The sequence below is a fragment of the Musa acuminata genome, chromosome BXJ1-9, assembly GCF_036884655.1.
Source record: "Musa acuminata AAA Group cultivar baxijiao chromosome BXJ1-9, Cavendish_Baxijiao_AAA, whole genome shotgun sequence".
NCBI classification, from domain to species: Eukaryota; Viridiplantae; Streptophyta; class Magnoliopsida; order Zingiberales; family Musaceae; genus Musa; species Musa acuminata.
The window spans coordinates 3,198,722-3,224,974 of NC_088335.1; the positions used below are offsets into that span (position 1 = coordinate 3,198,722).

The window sequence follows — 26,253 nt, forward strand, 5'->3', positions numbered from 1 at the left end:
ACTCCGCATAACGTGTTGCCCACGCTATGTTCTCCTTTGATGTCAACCTAGCGTCGAGCCCTGGAGTCGTGCACCGCCTCCCAAGCTCGAGCTTCGTCATAAACAAGAGCTTGATGTGAGCTGTTTACCGGAAGATGCTAGTGTATCAAGCCATATATTTTATTTAGTTGACTTCTCACTTTATTTGCTTTATTTATGATCAACTTCCCATTTTAGAAATATATCTTAACTTCTCACTTATTATTTTTCTTTTCCGATGACCATATATCTACAATTTTTTTTTTCTCGACGATAGCTTTTCGAATAAATGGAAAAGTAACAAACTCTCCTCTTATGGCACAGTAAGGGACATGTGACTCATGTCAATTTCGTGACACCACTGTATATCATTGTCTCGAGAATAAACCATTTCGCATCCAAATTATTATTTTCGTAGAAGAAGCCGTTTCCAGCTCCCATCGCACGCCGACTTCCCGCGTTTCCCTCTCTTTATATGATGCACCGCCCTCGGAAGCTTCGCTCACCCCTCGCCTCTCCTTCCTCTCTACCTCTCTTAGCTCGCTTGCTGTTGTCCACGTACAGACGCCATGGAGGGAGGGATGGCCGCTCACCGCCAGCCGCCGACGCCGGCCCCGACCCTTGGCCGGCCGTCGCCGTCCTTCCGGCTGCGCACCGAGAGCCTCAACACCTTGCGCCTCCGCCGCGTCTTCGACCTGTTCGACCACAACGGCGACGGGGAGATCACCGTGGAGGAGATTGCGCTTGCCCTTGACCGCCTCGGCCTCGCCGCCGACCCCGCGGAGCTCAGTTCCACCGTCGCCGCCTACATCCCTCCCGGCCGCGCCGGCCTCGCCTTCGACGACTTCGAGGCGCTCCACCGCGCCCTCGGCGACGCCCTCTTCGGCGCTCCCGACGCAACAGGCGAGGAGGAGGAAGCGGCCGAGGAGGAGGTGGAGGAGGACATGAGGGAGGCCTTCCGGGTGTTCGACGAGGACGGCGACGGCTTCATCTCGGCGGCGGAGCTGCAGGCGGTGCTCTCCAAGCTGGGGTTGCCGGAGGGCCGGAGCATCGCGCGTGTCCGAGAGATGATCTGCTCCGTCGACCAGAACTCCGACGGCCAGGTCGACTTCGGCGAGTTCAAGCACATGATGCAGGGCATCACCGTCTGGAGCGCCTGATCAACGGCACATGATGCAGATCCTTTTTCTGGTTGCTTTCCCTTTCCCTTTCAATTTTTTTCTCTTCGCCCCTCACCGCTTTTAAATGCTGCTGATGTTGCTCGCATCACATCATGGACGCGTGGAGGTCTAATTGCCGTAGATTTCTAGAGCCAAGTGGGGACGCACCTTTTTCTTATCCGCTCATAATTTGTCTTTGACTTCTGTGTCGGGCGACCGATTGATTTGAGCTTTGAGGATGTGCTGCGATGTGTGATATGTTATGTTTATTAACCTGTCGAACTAAAAGGAGTCAGTGTCGTCGATCAATAACTCGTGCTACAATTCTTGTGGTTTACCAAAATATTGCCCCACATGGGGTTATGATGAGCATATGCGAGTGTTATAATCAACGATAGATATCTTTTATATCTTTTAGACATAGATATAGTTATATATTTTACACATTAGATATAGAGTTATGGTTATAGTTATATATTTTATTTCTTTTTACACATTAGATATTAATCTAAGAAACCTCATCAATTAATTTTAACTTGAATTTAAATATTTTAGATTGTCAAATTAAATTATAAAAAAAACCATAATGTATTAAATATTAATATAATGGTAGTACGCCAAATTTGTTTACCGAAAACTGAGTATCCAAAATCTTATTTCATATTTAAAAAATATCTGAAATATTATGTCAAATAATGATATAATAGTAGTATAACAAATTTGTTAAACAAAATTGAGTATTCAAAATCTTATTTTATATATTTTTTAAAAATATCGGATAACTTAGGTGATAAAATTTTTGAATTATGAAAGATTTTTATCTTTAAAAAAAAAATATTTATTGACGAAACCATTTCGGAGACGGTGGGGCCACTTGCCATCCAAAAGGGGGTTTTCCCATGCTTCGTTAGTCAAAGTAAGCGGCTTCACAGGAGACCGATGACTGCTTGCCAACACTATTATTGTCCTTCAGGTATAAACTTATGATGCTCGAGTAACTGCAGATCGAAGATTTAAAAGAAGAGGAGGGGTTTTGGCATGGCGTACCTAATCGCAGATGGGTCGTCGGACCACTGTTCAGTCGCGAACCACTTCAATTAGTGTCGGCTCGTAGTCGCCGGGAAGTTTCATCACGGTAGCAGCAACATTGGCAAGCCCACGGCCTGCGATCGCAATTGGAACCTGCAGCACAAAAGTATGTACAATGAAATATGCATCTACACACACGTATACTAAGGGACATAAAACATAAAGAATTCACAACTACGTTCATGATTTCATACGAATGGCGATTCACTCAGCAGAACAGAAATAATACTTGTTTTTTTTATTTAACTTTGTATCGGGTAAGCGGTTGAGGTCTTGTTATCAACCAGTTGATATCTTCAAGAATTTATCTATACACCAGCTGATACTTGTTTTCAAAGAAGTCTTGAAAGCTGTAAGAGTGAACCAATCTAGAACGCTGAAATACCTCAAAGCTAGCATTTTCAGCAGCACAGAAACAAGTGATGGTAAACAATGATGATGAATTGAGAACGTAAGGTAGAACTTACCGGATGAAGTGTATGGGAGGTGAGAATTTGGATGTTCCCATCTTTGTCAAGAAGTGGTTGGCCGGACTTATCCCTTTTGACCATGTCCTCGGCATTACCATGATCGGCGGTCACAACATAGACTCCCTCCACCTTTTCTGTTGCTTCGATTATCATCTAAAAGGATTGTTAGGTCTTCGTGATAAGAGATAGATCTACTTGCAAATATGCCATGATGATGGCAATCATCTAGAAGCTAAAACTGCAGTCATGGCATTGTTCTGTAACATTGCCATGAATACATCTGATGTAGTGAACATAACAATGTGAAAAACACCTCTTAGGAGGTATAAGCTGCATCAGTAGAGAAGAAGGAAATCACTAACAACTACATTGTTTGAAGAAACCAAAAGCAACAAAGAAAATGTAGTAGCTTGACATAAAAAGGGAACAACAGTTTATATTGTCTAATGGACTAAAAAATGCCATGCACTAAAAACATAACATTTTGCAAAATTCATCTAAACTACATCTGAAAATACTTCACTTGCCATGTTGAATTTGACCCGATCCACTAAATATTTTAGGAGGATCAAGAAAATTCTTAGTCATAGAGTTTGCTAGTAGCAGAGTCATGACTAGCCCTATTTGATTGACAAATTAGTCCTACGCCAATTTTGGAATTTATGGAACTTAAAAGATTAGTTCTCCAAGGGTTTATAAGCTTAAAATTTTACTTCAACGTCCAACAGTATTTGAACACAACCCCAAGCATTTTGGACAAAGCGTAAAGCCCAACAACAGAAGAAACACGAAATTCATAAATTTACCTTAACAGCTTCATCAGCTACCTTGCATGCCACAACAGTAGCCTTGATGTCTCCGGTATGACCTTCCATGTCTCCAGTAGCTAGGTTGATGCATACCTGCAGAAAATAAATCATAAGAAAAAACAATATAAAAAGAAAAACTTTTACAGTCCAAATGTTAATCACCTGGTGGAACTTGCCACTGAGTATCGCATCTCTTGCCCTTTCAGCAATTTCCAAAGCTTTCATCTTGGGTTGAACATTAAAACTAATCCCCATGTCATTGGGTATCTCAACATACTCTTCCATGGATGGATCAAAATATCCCGATTGATTACCATTCCAAAAGAAGGTGACTGACCAAATTTGACAGTCTCACTGCAGGTCAGAGAAAAAAGAAAGACATTTGGCATGTGGATGTATGTGATAGGTAGTAAGCAACAGCCCCATACAGAGTTAAGAAGAAATTAATGTCTTGCTCTAAATGACTTCTTACAATACAAATCTGGTAAGGCAAAGTTCAGAAATATGTCCTCAGCATGCATTAGAAATGTACATGTGAACTATGTTTAATTCCCTAATATATATATTTCAATAGTATAAGAACATTTAACTTAAGCTCATACACAAATAGTTCATATTGAATCCAGAGATCACCAACTCAACAATGCATGCTGCATAGGTAATGTTCTGCCTAGCATTTTATATTGACTAGAAGGACTCTTCCATCTTCCATGACAAGACAAGAAAATTTCACTCTGTTTGGGCAAATAAAGGGGGAAACAAACATTTGGAATATCAAAGGATTTTGTCAAGACAAATACCAAGCTCTGACGGATGATGTAGAGTAATATTATCTGAATCTCCATTGGTTTTAATACAATTTAATCATAAATATTCTTGAGATTAAAACAGTAATTAGTAACATTGTCTCACCAGCACAAATAACCTTGTTCAAATTTGGTGTTATTGCAACATTGTTGTTTTAATGTTTGTTTGCAGTTATTAGCTGTTATAGCACATAGGGGGTTTGTCTGCATTTATCAGCTATTACAATTCATAGGTATGGTTGACAATAATTATTCTAAATCTGAAAAAGACAACAGTGATCAAGAAGACTGACAACAGCCATTATAATACGTTACAGGGGTTTCCATCATACCAGCTATGATGAGAATCCAAATCCCGAAAGTATTAATCATCTTGGTAGGTTTCACCAATTTGTAGTCCAAGGCAAGAAAGAGAGTAGACCATCTAAATACAAAACGTTTGTACGACTAATTAAGTTAATCAACTTTATAGTTAACAAACTATAGACAGAGAAGAAGTGAAGAACTAAAAGTTTATGGACAATGGTAATTTATGGAAATAAAACCAATATCTCTGCAAATAGAATGATTCATGCATTGATAAAAAAGAAACAAATCATGCACATTGTTTTTAAAGTTTATCACAATAATTAACAATTTCTAGATAACAGCATAGAATATTACCTGCAGGCAAAAGTTTTGATGCCATTATGCACTAAATATTCACCAGATGTTCTTTCTATCTCTGGAGGAGAAACAAGATAGTGGCTTGGAAGCTTCAATTCCCCATCATATTGAAGCATTCCAACATATCGTATCTTTGGAAACCGAAGCCGATCAAACTTATCAAAATTTTCATACTCTAAAGCTTTTGCAATCATAACCATCCGATCTGCTCGAAAGTTGAATGTTACAACTGCATCTCCATCTACTATAGGTCCAACTGCTTTACCACTCTCATCAACTATGACAAAAGGAGGCAAGTACTGATCATTGGCTTTTGGGTCCTCCCTCAACTTTTTAATGGCTTCAAGAGCACTTTGGAATTTAGTTAGTTATTTCTCCACAAGTGATCTTGCTTGGTGCCATCGATACTTGATCAGCATACAAACTAGAAACCTTTGCACTTTACCTTATGACGGTCCATTCTCACATACATCCGGCCCCCACCAGATGCAATTTGTGCATCAATGTCTTTCTCACGCAATTTTGAAAGCTCATTCTCAAGTATTTCTACAAATCATACACTGCTACCATCCAAATCATCACGGCCATCAGAAAGTATGTGCACACGGATTCTTTTGGCACCATGTTCACCAGCTCCTTCTAGTAACAACTGCAAGAATGAAGTCATCGATGATGATGAATGATTGAAGCTTCTAAAGTACGAACCAGAAATAAGAAATATGTACTAGTAGTTGATCAAGCCGTGAGCGGACACCACCATCGCTCAATAACCAAATGAGATGCAAAGTCCCTTTCTCAAAACACTCTTTGATATATTTGAAACCTTCTCCTTCGTATATTTCCCCAAAGGCAAGTGCAAGATCCACTAATTTAGCCCTGACAATGGGTAACATTTGGCTTACAGTGGATGAACCAATAAAAATGAAACATACAGACAGCATGTGCCACACATAACACCCATATATTGCATTGGCATGAGACTACTAATGACATTCTTATATAGTGTTGTTCTAGCACAGAGCTCATGTCGCCCAAAAAAGCAGTTTACATATCTCGTGCCATCATATTGTAGTGAAATTGTACTTCATCAAGATATACAACAAAGTTGTTAACAAGGGAATCAAAGAATGTACCCTAAACATAATAGCAGAACAAGGTCAAAGATTTCTAATAATCTGCAAGTGATTTTCCAGATAAACATATAGGATCATTACTTGAATGCAATCACTATCAATGTTGATGTAGCGATAGTTCTAAATAGGCTCAGCTATGAAGTATCTGATTGCAATCAGACAGGATGACAACATTGCTGAAAATAGTCCATAAATGAAATGTTCTTTCGAAACGGCAAAAATATTCATTTCATTCAAACAATACCTTGACCATGAAGAAAGCCATGTATCATAATACTTCTAAATAGGCCAAATTGTATTGTGTTCATATAATCATATTCACATGTCATAACTCAATGCACACGAACTTTCTACCATGCAAACATATTTATAATATAATGCAATGTAAAATATCAGCAAATGAATCAAATATTAAAGCCTGCATAATGCTATTTTACTGTTGCAGCAAAACCATTTGCTGCATCAATGATCAGGACAATCAGAAGAATCGGAAGGTAACAAGCAGTTAATCAGGTTAGCATTGTTCCGGTAAACCATTTATAACAAAGAGTTCAAAACCAAGCAAGTTATATGAACACAAAGAAGCAAATAAAGAAAAAAATACGATTTGTAGCTGAAGCACATAGGCAAATGTGTAATTTACCCCTGGGCATAGATTCTCCCTGCGCCTAGTGCATTGTGACCAACTTCACTGTTACCCATGTCATCATCAGTAGGTAGCCCGACCCGACCGCTGTACCATGAGCCCTCAGCAATCTCCATCTCTCTGGAGCACCCTATGAAATGGTGAAGAATGTTTACCCTTTTATTCATTGAGTAAACATGAGAAAACAACTCAGTTGAATAATCCAGAACATTGAACATCAAGAACCAACCAACCGTTTGCCATCCTAACTTTCTCTTTAACGGATAAATCATGCATGCAATTACCAAATGGCACAATTGGGCTCAGTAAATGCATTTGGTTTGGCGTAGAGTAATCATCTTATCTAGCTTTTTCCTAACAATCCCACCTGCTAAATTTCTCCAAACAACAAATTTCTCTCACCACCTATAACCTAACAAATTTTATCGCAGCCATATTCAGAGTAGCAGCAGAAAATAACTAAGTGGTCACAGATACAGCAAAATTTTCTGATTAAACAAAATAAAAAAGGGGTTAAAAATATTGGCCAATTCTCGTACTGACACATCAAATTGGCGACTTCCATATGGCCAATTCTCGTACTCCAATTATCCGTCTTCAACCCTATATGTTCATGAGCACAAATTGCGTTAGGCCCTAATCCGCATCCCCAATGCCGAAAAGTATAACTGCAAGTTATATGTTCGATACTCACACGGCTTCGCGAATCCAGGGTACCAGATTAGAACAGAACTAAACATCGATAAGTACTAAAGATTCTACCAGATGAGGTCTTGCTCAAACAACAAATCGTCGCCGGCAGGGACATGGTGTCGGCGACATGGATGCAGTTGTACTGGTCGGGGTTGGCTTCCCCCCATCCGTCCAAAATCACCACGGCCACCGTCTTCCGCTTGGGAAGCCTCGGGTGGTCCGCCAATTTCGAAGAGAACTCCGGGCTTCCCATCCTTTCGAACCCTCCACGAGACTACACACCAGGGCGATCAAGACAACGCGCGACGTCGAACGAAGGGATCGTTTCCCGCTACAACTCTAGCGCAATTTAATCGATCAAGAGGAGGGAATGGAGGTGTGAGAAGGCGCAGATGACAGGGCGACGAGTGCTGTGGATAGCCGCTGTTTGAAGTATCAGATGCAAAGACCGGGCGGCGAGGGCGTCCCGAAGCTTCGACTCCTTCCGGTACACACGAGAGGATGAACCCCCGCCTTTAGTGCCTTCCAATTTTATTGGAGACACGTGTCGTCTTCTCGCCGAGTTTTATGGCCATGATAACGGAATCGCAACGCATGGATCAACCGATTCATCTCATCATTAGCAGAAATTTGATTCATATGAGATGTTATACAATCTTCTACCGACGTAAATTAAATGAGAATAACTGTATAAGATGTCGTATGTACTTGTGAAGTATTAATATTGAGAATGATTTTACCTTTTTTTTTCAACGTAGGTACAGTAATATTACACAAAATATGAGAAAATATACGAAAGACATGACATAATCGGTAATGTCCGAAGATTGTGACTAAGTCAACCACACTCAATCAAGATGTTAGAGGATATCAAGTTATAATATGAGCTTGGTGAGCTTCAAATAAAAGGAATAGAAAGTGATTCATAAGACATAACTAAAACAACGGTTTTTAGTTAGTCGAAGTTTGCGTCTGAAGGTGGTTGTGTTAGTTAGTGAAGGTCTAGGGGTTGTTGGTAACGGCAGTCGTCTGTAACCACTAAAGCCTAATTAAGCCCCAGCTTACGGAACAACGGGGCTAAAATAGCAGCCCTCCGTGCCCCGGCCATATATACAGTCACCACCATTCTTCCTCCCATCTCTTGTGCCTGAAGCCTCCCTTCCCTCGTCCCTCTCCCTTCTCACCCATCGTTGCCGTTGTTGGACGCAAGACATGACGGAAGGGAACAGCACGGTATGCCCTCCGTCGGATATGATCCTGCTGAGCGGACTTTGGGCTAATGAAATTGACATTGAGGTGTTGTCGGAATTCCTTTTTCCCGTCCTAATCATGCAGACTTCGGTGATATTAGCGCTCACTCGCTTCTTGGCCTACGCCCTCAAGCCTTTCGGCCAGCCCAGAGTCGTCGCCGAGCTCATCGTAAGCTCGACTTCCTCTCCTCTATTTTTCTTTCTCGTTCCGCAAGTCTCACGAGATTAGCTTTCATTCCATATGTAGTGGAATTATCTTGTCCAGCTGTTGACTTGGAGTTGCCTGTCTATTAGGGTGGCATACTGTTGGGGCCGGCGGCCTTTGGGAAGCTTACTTACAATAGCGCCTCGGCCGAGAATGCAGGGAGCCCACGAACATCGGTGGTTAAACCGCTTTACAGATTCCTTTTTCCCCCGACGAGCTATACCTTGATCGAGGCTATCGGCTTCTTGGGGCTCATCTACTACGTCTTCCTAGTCGCAGTCGAGCTCGACGTGAAAGTGTTCAGGGTGATGGGCAGGAAGGTGGTGGCCATCGCGATGGCCAGCCTAACCCTCCCTCTGCTTGCGACCGCCGCCATCGTGGCGGTCTTCGGTTTACCTGCCCCTATGGCGAACAACAGCTATAAGGCGTCCGGCACGGAGCAAGCCGCTTTCGTCCTGCTCCTCAGCTTCGCGCTCTCGATCACCGCCTTCCCGATCCTGGCGCGACTCCTCGCGGAGCTCAAGATCCCGAATCCCGAAGTCGGTCAGGTCGTCCTGCCGTCGGCCTTGGTCGGCGACGTGGTGTCGTGGCTCCTCCTCGCGCTGTGTTTTGCCCTTATTGGGCCTGGCGACAAGGCAGCTGCTCATGAGTACCTTGCGCCCTTTTGGATGGTGCTCGCCGCAGCCTGTCTTGTGCTCGTGTGCCTGTACATGGTCAGGCCGCTCCTGGAATGGACGTTGCGGCAGATGCCGGAAGGCGAGCCGGTGAACAACGTGTACATGGGTTTGGTGCTCATCTTCGTGTTGGGCGCCGCCCTGGCCTCGGCGACCGTCGGATTCCACCCCGTGTTTGGCGCCCTCGTCTTGGGGCTGGCGGTGCCCAAGGGGCCGCTCACCACAACCCTGATCGAACGGCTCGACGACTTCGTCATCGGCTTCATGCTGCCGTTCCTCATCGTCGGCTGCGGACTCAAGGCCGATGTGGCATCCCTTATGAGACCGGAGGGAAACGAGCCGACGCACTACATGTTCTGGCTAGGCTGCATCGTCGTGGTTGCGACGTTGGCCAAGGTGGCCGGATGCATGATCATCTCTTCCTTCTATTCGATGCCGCGCTCTCAGGGGTTGTCGCTCGGGATATTGATGAACACGATGGGCCCGGCTCAGGCGATCATCCTCAACATGGGCAAGAGCGAAAAGGTGAACTCCCCTCCCTTCCTCACCGTCTCTCTCGCTTCCAACCCTGGTGTGCTGTCGTCTCATGAGCATTATTAGCCCGTGCAGGTCTTTAACCAGAAGATATACGCGTTGCTGGTGGCCTCGTCGGTCATCTCCACGGCACTGGTGGGCCCGCTGGTAACAGCCCTCGACAGGAAATGCCGCGGCCCGGCCATTTACAAGCAGCGCAACCTGGAGCTCTCGAGGCGGGACTCCGACCTGCGCCTGGTGGCGTGCGTCCACACCGTCCGCAACGTCCCTTCCGTCATCAGCCTCCTTCAGCTCTCTAACCCCACCCACGACTCCCCGCTCTTGGTCTCTGCCGTCCACCTCGTTGAGCTCACCGGCCGCACCCCTCCCATGCTCATCGTCCATGAAGCTGGTGCCATTGGCACCCTCACGAGAAGGAACACCGACAACGCACCCCCGGACCTCGTGCACTCCGAACCGATCGTTTCTGCCTTCGAGAAGTACCAGCAGCACGCCGGATGCGTCACCCTCCAGGCCCTCACTGCTGTCTCTGCCTACTCGTCCATGCATGAGGACATCTGTAACATCGCCGCGGACCACCAGGTCTCCCTCATCGTCCTCCCCTTCCACAAGCTGCTCACGGTGGACGGCGAAATGGAGGTCATCAACCCTGCCATCCGCGCCGTCAACCAGGGCGTCCTCACTAACGCGCCCTGCTCCGTCGGAATCCTCGTCGACCGCGGCCTGGGCGAGCACGGGAAGTTCGCCAATGCCGGGCATCACACGCCCCTCCACGTTGCGATCCTCTTCTTTGGCGGCCCCGACGACCGCGAGGCGCTCATGTACGGGCGCCGGTTTCTCGAGCAGCCAGGGGTCGTCCTCACCGTCGTCCGGTTCCTCCCCAGCTACGAGGCTGAGGCGCCCGCCGCCGCGCCGACCGTATGGCCGGCCAAGGTGGACCGGCTGTGGGACGACGAGTGCATCAGGGACTTCCGGCTTCAGTTCGGGGACAACGCGTCGGTCTCGTACACCGACAAGGTGGTGAGCGACAGCTCGGCAACAGTGGCGGCTATCCTGTCCATGGGCAGCATCTACGACTTCTACGTGGTGGGCAGGGCGAGCGGGGGGGGCTCGCCACTCGTGGTAGGCATGACGGAGTTCACCGACTTCCCTGAGCTGGGACCGATTGGGGACTTGCTGGTATCATCGGACATGGGGGCGATGGTGTCGGTGCTGGTGATGCAGCAGTACGTGGAGGAACGGATAGAGTGAGTATCGGAAGGAGTCAACCCGGGGGAAACAAAGGGTTTAGGCGGGACGGCCACTGACCCATCTCTGATTGTGACTTAGGAGAGACCGTAGACGGCTACTGACCATTTTCCCCCTTTTTTTTCCTGTTAATTCTGTATTTTCCTTTCCGATAATTTAAATTCTGCTGTCATTAGTGTTTTTTTTTATTAGTAGTCCCGTCTGCCTCTGTCTCTTATAGAAGAAAATTCCTGAGGCCAAAAAATTATAATCACAGTAACAATTCTGATAATTTTGTTATGATCCATCAAGAGAATGCCGATGCTAATCCTGTCACAGAGGGAGAAAACAAAACACAAGCAACAGTAAGACAGTTTTGAAAGTGAGCTTGAAATGCAATAACTAATATAGCATCGAAGAACCGTGCAATCAATAGCATACAATTGGTCATACAAAAAGCCACTTGTGATCATATATATGTATGTATTGTACTCCCCCTCCCTCTCTCGGATTAATACACACGAAGTGGAATGAAGGTGGGGATCAGCTCGCAACCATGCAATCAGACATAGGATGGCGGCTTCGGCAGGTCGGCGACGTCGCCGCAGAGCAGCGTGTTGTCCGGTATGTTGTACTCGTCCCTCAGCGACCTCTCCGGCGACGTGACGCTGATGTAGATCTGCTGCCCCAGGTAGTGCCTCTCCCACATCTCAGACCGCAGGTTCCACATCCCCGCGTTGTCGACGGTGAGCATGATCGCTGACCACGACCTCGGGTACACCTGTATCGTGTGCCGGCTCACTGCGTCGAGAAGATTGTACGTCTTCCTGCTCTCCGGCGTCCACTTTCCGTGCCCGATCCTGCAAGCATTACACCAAATATTTGGTTCATTGGTGATGAGGATAGTAATTATGATAAGACTTGGCTGACGTCAGATGACGCCTCACGCAACAGCACCTGGTCAATGCAGACCAGAACGACGACCGAGGTGCATTAACATCCTGCCAAAGCTCAATTCTTCATGCCACGCCAACACAAAGTCAGACGCTACTAGCCTGCCCCCTGTAAGCGGGCAGCTCAGGAAGCAGTATGCTTCCCTATAAATACCCTCTCGTTCATTAGAAAGGAAGGGGAGAGACAGACACACAAAAATACTTCTTCATTTAAAACCCCCTCCACATCTGCTAACTTGATCGTCGGAAGGGTTGGGCCGAGCGCCTTGGCCTGACCTTTGTGCAAGTGCCAAGCCGAAGGTCCCCTCCGGACGCGCAGGCGAGGAGTTCCTGCCCAGAGGAGACGGCTACACCATCCCGATCGGACACCGCACCCGACCGCCTCAGCGGGCTCGAGGAACGCCCCAGGGAGATCCCCTTCGTCCGGACCCGAACCGAGCCACGTCGGCCCCGAGGCCATGGCTTAAAGTTTGTTTCCCACAACAATCGGCGACATGGAAGGTGAGTACTGATACTGCTCGACGGCAAGTTGGTTGCGGTGTAGGCGGCGTGATGAGATTACTCGACAAGGAAGAAGGAGTAACCATCCAAGTGGTAGCACTGAATGCTCCTCTCAGGATTCTCGAGGATGATCTCGATGTAAGTTCTGTAGGTGGCGTTGAGGACGTTCGGCGTGGCCGTGATCGGTGCGCTGGCCGCCGGTGGCTCGTCATTGATACTGTCGTACTTGAACACCTTGTCGGCGATGCCGTAATACTCCGCGAGCTTCAGTGGGGTGGGGGATTCCACATGCGACACGCCGTTGAGCGCGAAGCGGCGCTTGCCGTTGACGAGCCCGACCGAGCTGGCGAGCTTGATGGTTCTGGTGATGTTGATGCCACCGTAGTGGTAGGAGCCCTAGGGGTTGGGCCGGGCGGCGCTGGCCGTGAGGTTCCATCGGAACGACCGCCACTGGTTGAAGGACCACGCCCAGCCGACAGGCGCCGCCGGCAGCTCGGGTGATGGTGGGACGCTGGAGCCGGCGTAGCGGATGACGCCCGTGGCGGTCCGCATGTACTTGGTGAAACGTGTGGAGGCGACCATGTAGTAGTCCTTGGGTTCTTGGTTGGCCGTGACGAGCACGGAGAGGCACTGCCCGACGTGGACGTCGAGGGACTTGATAGGGGTAATAATGGTGACATGACGTGTCACGACGTCGACCTCACCTGGGCGCCACTCTGTCCGAGGAGGAGGGCAATAATGCTGACTCGACATGCGCTGACGTCGTCCGCTCTCAGACAACGACTTCATCGTTGTCTGACCCCGCGCGCTTGACCGAGGCAGAGGAGGACGACGACCGTCCCTCGCTCATACCCTGCAGCAACTCGGTTCTCCACGCAACGCTAATAGCAACGTCAGACGCCATCAGAGGTACGATCCTACCTCCCGCAGGCAATCACATCAGGTAACACTAAACTACCCTATAAATACCCCCGAGTTCTAAACGAAGGGGGGAGACTTTCTGACTAGCAAAGAAATCTCCTTCCACATCATCTGACTTGATCGTCGGAGGGGTCGGGCTGAGCTTCCGACCCGACCTGTGTGCAGGTACGAGGGTGAGGTTGCGTCTTCCCAGCGCCGCGAAAAAGCTTCGCTCCACACGCAACGTCCCGCCCGGACCATTACAACTGGCCACCTCGGCTGCCCCGAGGAACGCCGCGCGAGATCCCCCCGCATTCGGACCCGAACCAAGCCACGACGGCCCCGAAGCCACGGCATACAGTTGTTTCCTGCAACAGGACTCATAGTCGTTCTGCACGGTGTGCGACCCGTCCATCTCCACCAGCTTCATCCGGTGGTTCTGCATCCGGAAGTTGAGCGACACCTTCATGCCGACGTTGCAGATGCGGTAGCGGTACGTCTTTCCGGCCTCCATGGTGAAGAGCGGCGTGTCGTCCTTGCCGCTGGCGTCCTTACCGGTTCGTCCGTTGATGAGGACGCCGGCAGGGTTGCCAATGCCGTGGCCGGCGTCGAGGATCGCGGCGAGGGCCTTGTGGCTTTTGGCGTACCAGTCGCCGATGAGCACGGTGTAATCGTCGGTTGGGTCGGCGAAAGGCACGGGGATGAGGAGGCGGCTGTTGACGCGGAGGCCGCCAAACGCCCCGGCGGCCCTGTGCATCCCCATGGAGGGGAAGTAGAAGAAGCTTCCGATCTGGTCCTTCACCTGGAAGTGGTACGTGAAGTTCTTTCCGGGAGGTATGGGGCAGTTGGTGCCAGGCATGCCATCCATCCACGAGTTCTTCCTCTGCTGTATGCCGTTCCTGATACACAAGCACCGGGTCAGCATGAACGAAGAAGAAGCTCATCAGCGACACACTCAACGAGCACAGACAACAAACCACGTCAAGAGGAAGGGCTCATCCAGGTTGTTGAAGACATTGACGACGATGTTGTTGTTGGTGGTGGAGTTGATGTTGGGTCCGGGGAACTGGCCATTGATGAGGATGACCTGCTGAGGGACGCCGAGGGGAGAGACGGTGCCGTACGTGGCGTTCCACGTGAAGAACAAGTACGGGTCCTCGGCGTGCACCGCCGCGGGGCCAAGAAGGCAGAGGAACACAAGGAGCGCATCGCGACCCCCTCCCATGATCGGTGGTTGCTCCCCTGACCTCCTTCTCTCTTTCCCAGCCACGAGAGCTAGAGCGAAGGCGACGAGCTACGACCCTCTAACCGGCGATGGGAAAGATAAAGAGGTTTACTCCGTACGCAGACGGATGGAAGACGAGGAGGCCGAGGGGGAGTTCGTCTTCGGAGTTTTGTCGCCGGGCGAGAGGGCCGATTTATAGAGGAAAGCAGGGACGGAGCTGGACGCTCGTTCAAGCTCCTCCACTCCGTCCCTCCTCGCTCGTTGCTCCTTGCTCCGGACTTCGCGCTCTGCCCTGTTTCCATTCTCCGCTACAGGGTGATGTCGCCCGTGTTCCTTCCGTGTGTGTGCGAGACGAGTGTCTTGAAGTTGGTCAATCAGATGCGGGTTCGGTCTTAGCTATCTGAACCGGAATTAGAACGGCTCCGATTTGGTTTTTCTCCCATGATTCTGAAAGCGGACCGGGAAGAATAGAAAAATCTCCGAACCGGACCGGCCTAGGAAGCAGATTGGCTGTTGGGCCGTGTTCTAAACAGAGTTAGCTTTGGGCCCGGGTCATTAAAGAAAGGGTTTCTTATTTATATGTATATATATATATGTATATATCTTCTTTTAATTAATGATTTATAATGAATAGTTTCCGTTCCCCACTATCTCTGCCGCGGATTGAAGGTCACACTCCCACCTCTTCTTCTTCTTTGGCATCGGAGCGCTCGTTCGCTTCTTCAGATTCTTGGGTATTGACTCCTCCCTTGCGTCTTCGCTCGAGCTCTCTTTCGTTTTGGCGATTAGATGTGTCCTCCGTCGGACGGATCTCGCTCTAGGGTTTCGGTTCAAACTGGCCCAGTTTGCGTTGAATCTTTTCGGGGTTGTTCCGCGAAGTAAAGGGTTGCTCCTCGATCGCTCGTGATTCGCGTTCTTTTGCCCGTTCGCGAGATCTGTAAGTTGGAAAGTTGGGGATTCGTCTACTCGTTGATTCGATGTGTCCTGCAAGCTATCTCTGTTCATTGATTTCGTGAAACCGGAGTGCAGTTTGATGCTTCGTTTCTTTGTCTAGAGAAGTTAACTGTGAATCTCCATTGGTTTGTCAATTGTTGATGTATGTTCACACTTTGGAAGAGTGATTGAATATTGGTTTTGAGAATGAGATCAATCAGAGAAGTTGTTTATTTGTTGAGATAGTTAATGGAAAAAATATACAGAGAAGAAGAAAGATTTGCACATAGATTGTCTTATAAGTGATATGACAGAGTTTTTAGATTATTATTTATTACAGTAGGTTTTGGAAAAAAATTTATATAATATCTAGTAATCAGAGTAATGTAATAACTGTAAGTTTACACCATGGATCAACATCAACTGAGTACCTTTTCATATTTTTAATGAAAGAATATTCTAGTCATACAAGATATACTTCTTATGGTGTATGTTACTTATTGATGATATTATTCTGATTTAGAAGAGTTTAACTTAAGTTTTCATGACAAATGTTACAAAATAAAGGTCTTAAATTAAATAGGCTTAATAAGTATATGAAATGCAATTGTAACAATATTAAAGGAACAGTTGAAGTGTAATTTTTATTTGTATCTTGGAGAAAAAAGAAGAGGAAATCATCTTTGACCAAGTAACAGCCGAGTTATAAAACTAACCCCAGAAGTCACTGCTGATTGTACTATTATCTTATGAAGTTGCAACTCGTTACATTTCAATTATTATTACTTGAGATACACAAAGTTTTAATTAATTCTGTAAATCTAGACTTTTGTATGTTGAAACAATTTCTTTAGGATGATACCTTGGTATTATAAGTTCAAATTGCTTCATACGGTTTCCTTTCTAATTTCATAATCAAAATTTGTTTTATCTTTTCAGCTTAAGACAAAGATAGCAGCCAACACGACTAGAAATCTTGCAAGTGCCATCACTGTTTAGCAGAATGTGGCATCACTACATCTGGAACTGAGTTCTTCTTGAATGCTTATTACAAAACTATAATGTCTGGGCTGCTTAATGTAATTTCTGCCTGTTTTGGCTTGGCAATGCATCTTACTTGCATTATATAACTTGTTCTTCCCCATATTTCATCATCTATGATTCTATGTATTGTTTGACATTAGACACTTCTATGTTGATGCTTCATATGTGTGTATGTCTATGTGTAAGATTGTATTTATTTGGCAGATGGAACTACTGTAGAATCATAATTTGTTATTGCTGGCTTGTATTGATATTGTCTATATATAATTTTTTAGTTCTTTATAGCTTTATGATGTGCATTACAAATACTTGTTCCTAACTGTACATTGCATAGACATGAATTTGAAGGGCAGTTACAGAGTGTGTTAGTATATATCATGAACTTCCGGCTATTGTATATTTGTATTTGAGGATTCCATTTTAAAATTACCTTTTATTTTTTTGTGTATTTATTAATTTTTCAATTGTGTGCATATATTTTATATATTGTTTAGAAATTTATGGAGGAGAATGGAACACCATTTTAGTGCATCAATTGTTTTAAATTTGAAACTTAGTAACCCACTACATTTTTGTATGTTTTTCTTGATTATTTTGCAAGTGTGGAGTGATCATCATTTTCTAATCAGTTGACATGTTGCTTAAGGATCACTTCACTTGGCTCATTAGTTTATTAGGCCTGAGATATAAGAACACTGAATATCAGTTTCCTCTTCTATATTCTTTTCATGATCTGGGGGAATTTTTGGAGATTTCACCATAGTTTCTTAAGTCTAATGTGCGGTTACTATAGTAAATCTTTCTATCTGCAAACTATCTTTTGAATTTGTCATTGAGTTCCATCGCCCAAATTTATTTGGATAAGAATTTTGAACCAGCTTCAGAGGGTTGACATCAATTTAATGGCTGATCATAAAATGTTGACCAAGACTTCCGTGGTTCCTTCTTGACTTGAGTTACCTTTGTAGTGTTGCCTTTTTTGATTGAAAAAGACCATTACTATTTCTTTTTCACAAAGGATTTGAGACTTTAGTTTGATTGATAATCCTTTTGGGATGCTTGTTTGTTATTAAATTATGTGAATATTCATTGGCAGTTTTGTGTAAAGAGCTAACTGGATGAGGCTTTGTGCCTGTACCTTGTATTTTTCTTTATTTCATATCGTCTCTATCAAAACACTGATCTATGCTAGTGTCCTCTTTGCTTCCCTTATAGTTATACACATGTCATGCATGCATGTCTTGCTTTTCTTGATTAAAAAAAATTGGAGCTTTTGGTTTCAGACAACCCTTAATGGTTCAGCATCAAATATCCCTGACTCAACGGGCCGACCCTACACGACATCATTTTCTGCTCAGTCGGCTTCAAATCCTGGATTTCATCACTCTGGTAAGCAGTTTGTTACTCGGTTAACTTTCTTGAACAGATGTTTGATAAATTTTTGTAAGTGCTAACTTGTACAATAAAAGGTGGTTTGCAAGGGCTGCATAACATCCATGGAAGCTTCAACCTGCCAAACATGCCAGGTTCACTTGCATCAAGAAATGCAGTAATGGGTGGTGTTCCATCAGGCAGTGTCCAGCAACCAGGCGGAAACATTCCTAGTGGACTGTTTGCATCAAACAATCTTTTGGTTGCATTGTCTCAGGTTCAGAATCTTTTTTAATTATAAGCATATTACTTCATTTGCATAAGATAACCTTTTGGTTGCATTATGTATGGTAAAATCTGCTTAGGTAGATGCACATGTCTTCCTGCACTGAGTGAAGTATTAAAGCTTACTAATGGATCTAAAGATTCTTCTTTTTTTCCTTTTTATACTATATTAATCTGAAGCTTGATTGCATATTCTCATTTTTCATGCAGATGTCTCATGGTTCTGGTGTCACCAATAGAGGGGGTATCAATGTTGTCGGAAACCATGCTTTTAGTAGTAGCATGAATGGAGTTGGCGGGTCAATAACTGGTATTTCCTCAAATTCTGCTACCGGCAATCGTAATTCAGTTCCAGGCTTGGGAGTTTCTCCAGTTTTGGGTAATGTAGGCCCAAGACTTACGAACTCTATGGGAAACATTGTTGGTGCTGGTAACATGGGAAGAAACATCAACTCTGGAGGATTATCCATTCCTGGACTAGCTTCCCGTGTAAACTTAGCTTCCAATAGTGGATCAGGGAGCCTCAATTTACAAGGGCCAAACAGACTGATCAGTGGCATGCTTCAACAGGGTAGTTCTCTTAATTTCCTTGAAGATCTTTGACCTTACATGATTTAGATAACTCATCTTAGCACACTACATTATCTATTTCAATAAGAAAAACTCTCTCGGAATGTATATAATTTAGCGGCAAGTTGCTTGAAGTAAGTCTAATTTCTCTTCGGTTAATGAAACTATTGCAATTCATGCCACCAACGCAACTAAGATTCATGTTCCTAATGGATTACCTTATTTGAGAGCAATGTTTCTGTTATTATGCTGTGAGGTGATTATGAAACTTTATTATTCCCCTGGTCAGGCATTAGAAAGCATCGACGACACTCGAATATGCTTTTTTGTTACCTTGTTATTGTACCCGAGGTATGCAATACCGAATGATACCGCTCGTACCGGGTGGTACGTACCGGTCCGCCAGCAGACATGTACACGGATCGCCCGCTACCGAGTGGTAGTGTCGATTGAGGCGTTATCGTCGACGGTGACCGAGGGAGAAGAAAGAAGAGGGAGAAGGGAAAGAAAGAAATAGGAAAAAATGGGAGAACCTAGAGATCGCCGCTTTCCTCCTCGTCTGTCAACGACTTCTCATCCGTGCAGTTTTTTTTTTATCTGCAACATCGCCTCCGGCAACGTCGCCCCATATATAGGTAAACCGAGCGGTTTACCTATATATATACCTCTCGATATATAGTACCGTATCGTATCGGATCCAATAAGTCTCGAAATTTTGATGTGGTACAAAATTTCAATCCTTGATTGTACCAACAGTGTTGGAACTATTTTACAAAGTTACTTGGCGTAAACTTTTAAAATATCAACAACATTGGCTTGCACTGGTATGACAAAGAAGGGGCAGCTCAATGCATGAAATTTTCTCTAATGTAGGATATGGGGATGATTTTTGCACTCGTATAACCAAGATATTCTCAATATTGTTTAGATGTATATTTGCAGATCTATGTAGATGGGAAAGGTATCTGCATATGTAATAGCTTTATTGATTCATGTGCTTGAATTGAAGCATGCTTGTGAGTGTGGGACACTTGCAGAAAAGTTTAATCCCTAATTAAATATAACTGACATTTCGACTAACCACAGAATTTGTTTTTCGGTTCCTGGTCTATTAGATGCTTTTAGTTCATTAGTACATATTGTAATGATGGTACTAATCCTATTTATGTGGCCTTTTGTCCTGATCTTTGACTAGTGTTTTTATCTGTTGCACTAAAGTACATCCATGTACAATTTTGTACTTTAGACTCCATGTTGCATCTTATGAAATACTCATCAAAATTCATGCATCGAAATATATCAGTAAATATGCCTGTAAATTTGCTAACAAATTGTTTCATTATTATTATAAGCAGCACCACAAATGATTGGTGTGCTTGGGAATTCTTATGCTACATCAGGAGGATCGTTATCTCAGGGTCAAGGTGGGAGTAACCCACTAAGCTCTTTGGGAATGCTGAATGATGTCAATGCTGCTGACAGTTCTCCTTTTGATATGAATGATTTTCCTCAATTAAGTACACGACCAAGTTCAGCTGGAGGACCACAAGGGCAACTCGGTGTGTAAATGAGTTTTTCTGGCTTACTTTCTTTTTTTCGATTTCTTTGCTGTGGAATGGAGCATATGCTGACCCGTCAATTTTTAGGTGCAACACGGAAGCAAGGAGTTGGTGTTAGCTCCATTGTCCAGCAAAACCAGGAATTTAGCATACAAAATGAAGATTTTCCAGCTTTGCCTGGATTGAAAGGTTTTTCTTTTCATCTGGAATTTCTCTGCATTGTTTCTGTTTGCTTTTCTCCTCTTAAGAGGCAAGTTTTATTTCTTTGGTCGTATTCTTTGTTCAGCTTTTGTCCTATCTGGTTCTGCCATTTTGATGAAACTTTGCTATGTGCCTTTTCTTTTATTCTCCAACATTTGTTTAGTTCTGGTCCTTGAAGAAGCCACTCTGGATTAGAACAACATGCTTCCATTTTTTATATCACATGATGTGACATCTTTCAGAATATTTGCCAGAATTAAATTGTTATTCATCTCAAACTAGATGCACATGCAGATCAGGTTAATATATTATGGATGACACTAATATTCTCCCAAGCTAAGCTTACTATGTCGACATGGACTCTTTGAGGGTTTCATGTTTCCTATTGGGTTTTTGATGTAGATACACACGAGTCTTACAGCCAGCCCCATTTACATTGAAGCCCACTTATGTTTTGTCTAGGTCAGTCTTAAATTTGCAATCACTTATAAGGAAATTCTGTCGATTAGGTGATTATCGTGGAACACTAATTTGAGGAATTAATAGTTTTCCTTTTCTTCTGTTCACATTCCAGGCTCCTTCATTATCGATTAATGGAAACCCACTTCGTTCATATTCACACTTCGACCTGGAAAGTGGAAAAATAAGAACTTGTCTGTTACTATAACAGAATATTCTTGTTTATATTACTTTTTGTAATAATTTTGAATTTATCATGTAAAACAACTAAGCTGTTTCATTTCTCTCTCTCCAACACCACCACCTTCACCACCACCACCACCACCACCTTGGATACAATCTTGGGACACACGAGTTTATCTGCATGGTTTTTTTTAAAGATTTGACCACAAGATATTGTGACCAGTTTAGTAAGGTCAAGGATTTAATGGAATCGCTGCAAATGAACATTTTTAGTTATACTTCTATCTACTCTTTAATTCCAACCTCCTGATCAGCCAATTTTATTCACATTTTTAACAGCACATTGAATTTCCTTTAGTCTCTAATGTTGGCTTGTATTTATATATGCTGCTTGATGTAATTGTAAAATGGTGGAGATCAGAAGTACATAAACAAATAATGGATGAAATATAATTCATTCTGGTCGAATCATCACTCATTGTGATGTAACAATGTTCTGAAATCATTTCAAAAAGCCTTCTTGCCTTCTTGGCTATGTTAGTGGGAAGAAGTTAGAGGATTTTGTTTTTACTATACCATACTGTGACAAACACATTTCTTATACGGTAAACTGTTTTTGAAAGCTGATTATTAGTCATTATGGACTTTCGATATACATATTCTGTAGCATTAGAGATAATTATATTATCTAAGTAGTAGTTTGCTTAGGTTTGTACTAGTCTATACTCTATAATCTTTCCCCAAGTTTCATGCTAAATCATTATATTTTGTTCTCTGTTAGGCGGTAGCTCAGACTTTTCTGTGGACTTGCATCAGAAAGAACAACTTCATGAAAGTATCTCTTCGATGCAGTCACCACACTTACCTGTGAGTTGAATCGTGGTGACTTTATTTGATCTAGTGTCCTTTCTCATTGATCTAATTTGATGAAATATTGGTGTTTATTTCATCAAGTAGATGGCACGATCTGTTGGATTTAGCTTAGGAGGAAGTTACCCACCTAACCGTCAGCAACAACATGCTACTTCAGCAAGTAGTGGTGGGCTACCTTTTACACCTGGAAGCAATCAAGATCTTCGATTAAATGACACTGAGTTCTTTCCATCTTCTCATGTAACGTATCACTCACAGGTATATTCATGTCTAGTGGATTTATCTGTTAGTCAATTTAATTTTTAAAGTACTGATATCAATTAAGTGGTTTCACCTTGACATGCTTTATTTAGATTCAAAACAGTGGTTCTCCTGGCATTGGGTTGAGACCCTTGAGCTCTCCAACAACAGCTTCTGGTATGGGAGCATATGAGCAGCTCATTCAGCAATATCAGCCTCCACAAAGTCCATCTCATTTTCGACTACAAATGTCTGATGTTAGTCAGTTATATAGAGACCAGAGCTTAAAATCCACTCAGGGGTCACAAGTAGCTCCTGATCGGTTTGGCTTGCAGGGTTTGTTAAGTGTTATTAGGATGAATGATCCTGATCTGACATCTCTTGCACTGGGCATTGATTTAACTACATTAGGGTTGAACTTAAACTCATCGGAAAATCTTCATAAAACATTTGGTTCGCCATGGTCTGATGACCCTGTCAAGGGAGAACCAGAATATTGCATTCCAAGTTGTTATTATGCCAAACCACCACCCCTTCTACATGTAAGCCTGTTTACTTTATGAATTTTTTTTAATAAATGTACAGTCTTGATTTTATGATCTTATATCTGTCATTATGGGTGTAGCAAGGGTATTTTTCGAAACTTCAGGTGTCAACCCTCTTTTACATCTTTTATAGGTATGTATTACATGTTGTTTTGTGTATTCCTTGCAATAACTGTTACTTAAAGTTCCTCTGTATCATTTTCCAGTATGCCGAAGGATGAAGCTCAGCTTTATGCGGCCTCCGAACTGTAATCCCTCCTCCCTTTCTCTCTGTTTGTGTCAGTCTGGAAGCTTGTTGGGGTTTTTTTCTCAATTTTTTGTGAAGTCACCAAACTTGCAAATCAGTCTATCAAGTTTATCCTTGAACATTTATATTTTGTTTAGTTTTTATTTGGCACCAGTTCATAAAGGAAACTAGATGGTTTTGCGGTAGACTTTTGTGGCTGTCCTCATAAATAAAGCGGAAGATTTAAACTTACTGTTGTTAGAAACAAATTATGCAGGACTTGCCTTTTGCAGTGTCTATCTTGCTGTTTCTCTGCTTTTTATTCAACTAAAATGAATACATAATCTCTAATTTTTTCTCTGGTGAATTTTTCCATATGACCTAGGAGTTTAACTACATTTGTATGTTGTCTGGATGTGCTTGTAGTTGTCTTTAAATTGCCTCAATCAGAGTCTTTTTGCAGATGTGCACGAGGATGGTTCTACCACAGAGAGCATCAGTTGTGGTTCACAAGAGTTCCAAATGTGGAACCTCTTGTTAAGACTCACGCATATGAAAGAGGGACCTACGTTTGTTTTGATCCTAACACATGGGGAACAATTCTGAAGGTTTGGAACATTCCAATTATATGTTCTGTTATTGCCATCAATTAGTTACTGAGCATCCCTGTTGTTGGATTGCAGGAGAACTTTGTTTTGCTTTATGAGGCAGTGGAGAAGAAACCAATGCTCCCCTCTGATCGCCCTCAGCTAGCTTAAAAGTTTGTTCATGTAGAACATGTCTTGTCACTGTTAGAATAAATTGATCAATCTATTCTTCATTTTTCTTCATCATAGTGTTCTCATTTACCAGCTTGGTCATAGTTTTTTTCTCGCGCCCTCCCATATTTGATAAAGTGTAGGATTTGGCTCATATAGGTAGGATATATGAATTCACCTTTTGTAGCTGAAGCTCCATGGGGAATGACTTAAAAGAAGTGTTCTCTCGCTGGGTAATTTAGGTTGAATATGTTCTGGAGATCACTGACCTCTTGGACTAGGAGCAGAATACAGGTATTGGAGGGACAAAGATAGCATAGTTGTTAGTCTTGGATGGATGGATCTGATAGGGTCTTTCAGTCTAAATAAATTAAATCATCTTTTCTCCTTCTTGATTGTTAGATCACTTTTAGCTTATAAAGATAGCATAGTTGCTTTTCGCTGATATTCAAGTTACAAGGTGCATAGTTTCTACAGAAGTACACAACCATTAAAGGCAAAGAAAAAATGTTGCCAGGTTTATGTTGCTCTTGATGGATAGGGTTGGATACGGTCTTTAGGTATAAGCAAATTAAACAGCTTATAAAAATAGCAAGTTATTTTTCCCTGATGTTCAAGTTACATGGTGCATAATTTCTCTGAAAATAGGGTTTATTGTGTTTTTGATTTCCATATTACAGGATTATCCATGTGGATGAGGTATGTGAATCCTGCCTTTGCATGAAAATTACTTTGGTAGTATTTCCTAGATTCACTGCCTATTTTGAGGTGCCTAAGATCCATGGATTATATGCTTTTGCGCACATGCCTCTCTGCATGAACACATATACATCCTAACCAGTGTTGTAAAGGAGATCTCTAGATGCGCTTGTGCAACCAGGTGAGTCAATTAGAATCTGTGGTTCCAGGAGAGGTGGGAAAGACTTGAATGATTTTTATGAGAAACGTTGGAAGAAGAACAGGTGACTTTGTGATCTTGCTCTCGACAAACGTAATATTTTTAAATTGCTGTGACAATACAGTTTTCTTGTTTTATGAGTGTTTTTAACCAGCTGTTGGTTAACTCCTCAATCCTCTTTTGTGTGTCGTGTGTGTTTGGGGATACGCCCCCGTGGAATGCCATCCTGCGTGTATAATGATTTGGCTGAATTTAGATTATGCTTCAATGGATTTTAATCAAACTCCGATAGCTGATGGGCTTTCCTTTTCCTTCTATTGAGATGTCTCTGAGACAGCAGCCGGTAAAGCTGCCTTCTTCTTCTTCTTCTTCTTCATCTATGCCACTAAGGTATTCATGCAGCTGTGCCAGATGGAGGCTCTGTGGGCTGCTGGTGTAGATCTTCCTTAGAGAAGGAGTTTTTGTTCATCAGGTAACTTCGGATGGTTCATCGTGTTCAAGTTTATTATGTCTGTAAAGAGGGCTATACTCATGCGTCTTAGACATTGGCATCTTTTGCCTTTAGTTAGATATATTTTGAATGGCAACACCTTAAAAAAAAAGAAAGAAAGAAAAATCTGACAAACTCTGACTTGTTTCTTCGGCATGTGATTTCTGTTCTTTTTTTATGTGTGCACAATTTTGTTTTCGGAATAAGTATGATTCCGAACGGATATTGGATTCCTCTGCCGTTGTGTTTATTATTGCATATAGGGTTAAAAGTTGTTTTTAATTGTATGCTTAATGTCGTGTCGGCCGTTGTGCGTGCACCCGTCGTTACCTAACCAAAGTGGTACTCCAAAGTCTCCATCTACTTTTTCTAAGACCGAGTCCTATCTGTTAGTGTTAATTTCCAAGCCAATGCCTAAACTTTACAGGTAAAAGACTCTTTCGAGCTCGTTGACATCCGTCGCCGATCTCTTCTGACGAACTCGACTTCCATCGCCCCGTCACGCCCACGTTAAAGAAACGCGTGCGCTCGTGACCACTTCATACGTTGGACTTACTCCAACCAAATCATCCTCACTCTAAACCTGAAACCGTATAATCTCTCAGAGAAAAAAACCCGGCTCCGTACCCACCATTTAGGAGACGACACGATTGCTTGTG

At 43.6% G+C, this 26,253-nt stretch overlaps 3 protein-coding genes, 1 non-coding gene and 2 pseudogenes across 7 annotated transcripts; 3 read left to right on the forward strand and 3 right to left on the reverse strand.

Moving 5' to 3' along the window:
- Positions 1–221: 221 nt before the first annotated feature.
- Positions 222–7,743, reverse strand: LOC103997271 (2,3-bisphosphoglycerate-independent phosphoglycerate mutase-like; annotated as a pseudogene).
- LOC135592508 (probable calcium-binding protein CML27) lies at positions 588–1,356 on the forward strand. The gene has a single exon (XM_065081998.1). It carries the CDS (start codon positions 588–590, stop codon positions 1,176–1,178), a length of 591 nt encoding a protein of 196 aa, XP_064938070.1. The 3' UTR covers positions 1,179–1,356.
- A 959-nt stretch (positions 7,744–8,702) lies between the features above and the next one.
- LOC103997272 (cation/H(+) antiporter 15-like) lies at positions 8,703–11,404 on the forward strand. Its single transcript, XM_009418441.2, has 3 exons — positions 8,703–8,909; positions 9,035–10,144; positions 10,229–11,404. Exons 1-3 carry the CDS (start codon positions 8,703–8,705, stop codon positions 11,402–11,404), a joined length of 2,493 nt encoding a protein of 830 aa, XP_009416716.2.
- Positions 11,405–11,942: 538 nt separating this feature from the next.
- LOC135594201 (L-ascorbate oxidase homolog) lies at positions 11,943–14,959 on the reverse strand (annotated as a pseudogene).
- Positions 14,960–15,574: 615 nt separating this feature from the next.
- LOC103996976 (probable NOT transcription complex subunit VIP2) lies at positions 15,575–24,278 on the forward strand. 4 transcript variants are annotated; one of them, XM_009418056.3, is made up of 14 exons: positions 15,575–15,693; positions 16,832–16,971; positions 18,220–18,325; positions 18,406–18,584; positions 18,803–19,163; positions 20,518–20,721; positions 20,809–20,910; positions 22,346–22,431; positions 22,522–22,695; positions 22,791–23,219; positions 23,303–23,355; positions 23,429–23,470; positions 23,912–24,056; positions 24,132–24,278. In XM_009418056.3, the coding sequence occupies exons 2-14, from the start codon at positions 16,954–16,956 to the stop codon at positions 24,204–24,206; spliced, it is 1,974 nt and encodes a 657-aa protein (XP_009416331.2). In that variant the 5' UTR covers positions 15,575–15,693; positions 16,832–16,953; the 3' UTR covers positions 24,207–24,278. The 4 variants fall into 4 exon arrangements, with proteins under 4 accessions (XP_009416331.2, XP_009416334.2, XP_009416333.2 ...); XM_009418058.3 differs by having other exon boundaries at positions 15,601–15,896; XM_009418059.3 differs by lacking the exon at positions 16,832–16,971 and having other exon boundaries at positions 15,597–15,693.
- LOC135594558 (small nucleolar RNA snoR35) lies at positions 18,248–18,325 on the reverse strand. The gene has a single exon (XR_010480110.1). It is a non-coding gene; the product is annotated as a small nucleolar RNA snoR35 (small nucleolar RNA).
- Positions 24,279–26,253: the final 1,975 nt, after the last annotated feature.